Below are 5000 nucleotides of genomic sequence, written 5' to 3' on the forward strand. Positions count from 1 at the left end.
TTGGGCCCGGACCCGCCTAACATACCTGCTCTTCGCATCGGGTCAGCATTCTCGCTACTCGTAACCAACCCCAACCACCCAACATCACCCACCACCCACCGCCACCCTTGGCTCGAGCTAATCGCGAAAATTGCTTGCCCAAGCAATGTTCCAACACCAGCTAGGAATCCTCACCTCAGCCCACGACAGTCTCACATCCGCCCACGGAACCAACCAGTGCTTCCAGAATTCAGCGCAGACCTGCGTTAAGTACCCCAAATTTATTATTTTATTCTTGTACATCATACACCCATAGTGTATATGCATAACAAATGTAATAATAATTTTAATTACAATTTTTTAAATGTAAATTAGCTCACGTAGAACTATCTATTAGTTACAATTATAGAAATTCAAAGTCCACGATAAACAAAACCTAATAATCAAAACATCCACTATGTAATTTTAACTTACAAATAATTTTTCAATTTTAACGTAGAATTAGAATATCAAAATGTCACTGCGAAGAAATCTCCCAGGCAGTCACCCGAAACATAGTAAATTAAGATAAATCAATATACAACGACAATTCCCAAGATGAACATATCCAACACGTAAATTATTCACCATCGGACGCAGGACGTCATGCGATTCGATGGGATAGGTCCTCACGATCATTTCCTTATAAAAAAAATTTAGCTCTACACAATCTTAGCCAATAACCATTCTCATAAATAACAAACTTGTATAAGTTTATATGTCTATTAAATGATTATATATGTATTTTTAGCTCTACACAATCTTAGCCAATAACCATTCTCATAAATAACAAACTTGTATAAGTTTATATGTCTATTAAATGATTATATATGTATTTTTAGCTCTACACAATCTAACATATTAATTACAAAACACACTAACCACTTAGGATGTCATGTCTTCAGTAAGCTATCACTGTAGTGAAATAGTACTATCTCATAGAAAAGAGATTATAAAATAAATTCTCATTGAACAGAGAAACAAGTGTATGGTGAACAGTGAAATTTGTCCTCATTGAAAAGAGATTATACAAGTGTAAAATGTTTTGTACATAGCTTACTGAAAACATTTTAAGATATGATAATATACGTAAAAAATCCCACCTTTTTTTACTCATTCAAACATATTTTGTTGATCAATATCACCCACTAGCAAACTTACAAATTATCATATATTAATTATGTATGCCATCCCCACTGTCACGACCTTAACCCAAGGTACGAGGACGTACCTCAAAAAGGTCAGGGAGGTAATGTATCCTTCACACCATTATTAATCATCACCCACCACGCACGTGATCCACATGCTTGTAACAGAGCGAGACTTCCTCTTGCTTACCTTGCATTACCTTGCATTTCCCACGACATGCACCCCTAACACAGCACAATTTGAAGACAAACAAGTATAGATACCTAGTGTCACCAGACACGTATCATAAATCCTTTTATTATAACTGCCCTAGTGTATTACGCATAAACTAACATAGATATAATATACCTAACAATATCCACCAATTATACAACTAACCCTTATATATCTAAACCGTCCCCAATCCATAGATTAACGAGACTAACGCCCTTGCTTACAGCAACCCTTCTAACCCTATATATTCTATGACACCCATGTAATGTTGCGAGAGCTGGAGTAGGTGAAGAACCTACTGCCAGAGGCTGGGTAGGTCACGAACCTACCGGCCGGAGGTCAGAGCTATCGTGCCCTAGGTCAAGGCCTGGCACTTATTATATTTAGCCCCAATGGGCATCCCATTTGCATTTGTACCAAACTGAATATCTTGTTCTTTAGAATAAATAAAAAGCTCCCACCATGGAGTCTATCTCGCCACATTAAGACTCCCTACGTATACAAACAGGTATACAACTGGTGTCCAGCGGTGCTCTCACCCACACCATATCTTAACGGTTATTCAACCGTACTACACTGATATACACTGGTATACTCCAGGTATACAACTGGTGTCCAGCGGTGCTCTCACCCACACCATATCTTAACGGTTATACCATAACGGTATACACAGGTATATATATATATACACATATATATATATATACATACATATATATATACATTATATACATATATATATGTATATATGTATATATATATATATATACATATGTATATATATATATATATATATATATATGTATATTGCAGGTGAAAAATGTAATCCTATATTTGTCAATCACGTGAAAACCACAGTTGGAGCAAAAAAGACTGGATACAGGGAATCTATATATTTCGATTGCAAACTGCAATCCTCTTTAGTAGATACAAAGAATATAATACAAAGAATACAAAGACTATGCCAAGGTATTTATTCGATATCATGTAAAGGGTGTGACCTAGTTTACATCGGACAGACTGAAAGGAATTTGGATACCAGGATGACTGAACACAAACAGTCCATCAAGTATGAACAAGAAAGCTCAGCGTTGTTCCAACTTGTTAAACAATTTAACCATTGTTTAGATTGAGACAAAGCTGAGCTCATTTGTAATTCTAGATGTGAGTTCATTAGAAAAATGGTTGAATCAACTATTATAGAGTATCAACCCAATATGAAAAATTTGAAGGGGTAATGGTCCCCGGACATAATTTCAGGACTTTTTATTACTAGAATAGAAAAATGACATTTGCCTCCTTACCCCACATACTGAGTAGTACTCACTCTTCCATTATTTGTATCTACTGAAGAGGATTGTATTTTGCAATCGAAATATATAGATTCCATATCTCCAGTCTTTTTTGCTCCAACTGTGGTTTTCACATTATACATACATATATATATATATATATATATAAATATATACATACATATAACAAAGGCTTTTTTTCCCCTTACACGGGGGGGGGGTAGCCAAAAAGATAAAGGCATAGAAACCACTCTCACTCATTCCATTCCCTACATATCCCACTCCCCTCCACCCTCCTCCCTCCCTCTTATCTTGGCACCTCCTGGATGACGGGTCATCCCTGCATCCTGTCCACTGCCCTGGGTCAGAAGTAGTGTCGCAAGACACAGCACATTCACAGTAAGGCTTCATAAATTCGGCGACCCCCCTCCCTCTCCGTCCCCTCATGCAGAAAGGAGAAGACGGGGAGAAATCCCTTCAGGCTGCGTCAATTTTTCCCCGTACATACTACCTCACCCCCCATCCCCCACCCACTCCCCCTGAAGAACTACAGTATCATCTATACACAACCATTCTCCATTCACCCCTATCACCGTCCTTCCTCAACAGACATTCCTCTCTTTTGTAATGCCCCTTTCACCCCATTGATTCATCTCATCCTAGGACGCCCCCTCATATTCACTCCTTCCACCTCTGCCCTCCACACCTCTTTTACTAATCTTTTTTCAATCATTCTTTCCATGTGTCTAAACCACCCTAATACTCTTTCATCAACCCTATCTCCCAGTTCCCTTTCCACCCCTGTTATCATCTTCACCTCTTTATTTCTCACTCTATCTAGCCTAGTAACCCCTAAAATACTGCTCAGACACTTCATCTCAAACACATCCAAACTCCTTCTCTCTTCCTCTCTTATGTTCCATGTTTCTGCCCAGTACAGTGCTGTTGGCACAATCACTCCTTCATGTAACCTCCTCTTAGCATCCATTCCCAGATGTTTATTTTTCATTACACTTTTTAATCCACCAAGGGATTTACTCGCTTCTCTCAATCTACATTAAACTTCCACCCCCACTACTCCCTTTCCTGCCACATTCGCACCCACGTATCTAAAACTATCCACTTTCCCCAGTCTCTCTCCCTTAATGCTCACTTCTAGCCTACTGTCACTCTCTCCCCTTGTATATCTCATCACCTTACTTTTGCCCACATTTATCTTCCGCTTCCTTCTTTCACACACCTTATCCAACTCTGTCACTAACTTCCTCAATCCATTCTCTAATCCTCCTACAAGAGCAGAGTCGTCGGCAAACAACAGCTGGCTTATTTTCCACTTTTATCCATTTTCTTTAATCATCTCCAACCCCTGACCCACTACCCTTGCATTCACCCCTCGCACCACCCCATCCATGTATAGATTGAACAGTCAGGGCGACATAACACACCCATGACGAAGTCCCACCTTTACCTCAAACCAATCACTCCCTCCATTTCTAATCCTAACACAAGCTGTACTACTCTCGTAAAAAATCTTGACAGTTTTCTTGACAGTTTTCCTCCTATCCCATATACCTACAGTACCTCCCACAGTGCCTTCCTGTCTACCCTGTCGTAAGCTTTTTCTAGATCCATAAAAGCCCAAAAAATAACCTTACCTTTTCCTATAGCTTTCTCACATATCTGTTTTATCACAAAAATCTGATCTACACAACCCCTACCTGTCCAAAAAACACACTGTTCCTCACCAATTACTCCCTCTCTTCCTCTCCTAATCCTCTCAATCAAGACCCTCCCATAAGCCTTCCCAACTAAACTCAACAAGCTGATCCCTCTGAAACTACTACACTCACACTTATCTCCCTTTCCCCTGTAAAGCGGAACTATACAGGCAATCCTCCAGTCCTCTGGCACTCTACTCTCTCACAAACATTAAATAACCTCACCAGCCAGTTCACCATAACTGTACCTCCTTTCTTCAGACATTCTGCATGGCATCCATCCAACCCAGGTGCCTTATCTGCTCTCATCATCTTAACAGTTATTTTCACTTCATCTTTCCCTATTTCTCCTCCATTTATCTCACTCATTACTCTCATTTTTTTTAGCAATACCCACTGCAACTACCTTTCCCTCCCTATCCTCCTTCACATTTAGCAACTCCCTAAAATACTCTGCCCACCTTACTCTCACTGCCTTCTCTTCCATTATCGTCTCTCCATCTGCACCTTTTACCTTTTCTTTTCTACTTTTTATTACTTCAAATATTTTCTGTCATACTCTTACTCCATTTCACATCTGCTCTCCTCTTTGCTTCCTTTATCTTATGAT

At 39.4% G+C, this 5000-nt stretch overlaps 2 protein-coding genes across 6 annotated transcripts in view; one reads left to right on the forward strand and one right to left on the reverse strand.

Moving 5' to 3' along the window:
• Positions 1-1841, forward strand: part of LOC143019534 (uncharacterized) — a 3333-nt gene extending 1492 nt beyond the window's left edge. For both annotated transcript variants that reach the window (XM_076175247.1, XM_076175246.1), the window contains exon 2: positions 1-1841. This exon is cut by the window's left edge and continues 724 nt beyond it. In XM_076175247.1, coding sequence (XP_076031362.1) covers positions 1-249 — 249 coding nt within the window. In that variant the 3' untranslated portion in view covers positions 250-1841.
• Positions 1-5000, reverse strand: part of LOC143019535 (uncharacterized) — a 313311-nt gene that overhangs the window by 99564 nt on the left and 208747 nt on the right. The window lies entirely within an intron of this gene.

The sequence above is a fragment of the Oratosquilla oratoria genome, chromosome 37 (assembly GCF_046742065.1).
Source record: "Oratosquilla oratoria isolate Oo_2021 chromosome 37, ASM4674206v1, whole genome shotgun sequence".
NCBI classification, from domain to species: Eukaryota; Metazoa; Arthropoda; class Malacostraca; order Stomatopoda; family Squillidae; genus Oratosquilla; species Oratosquilla oratoria.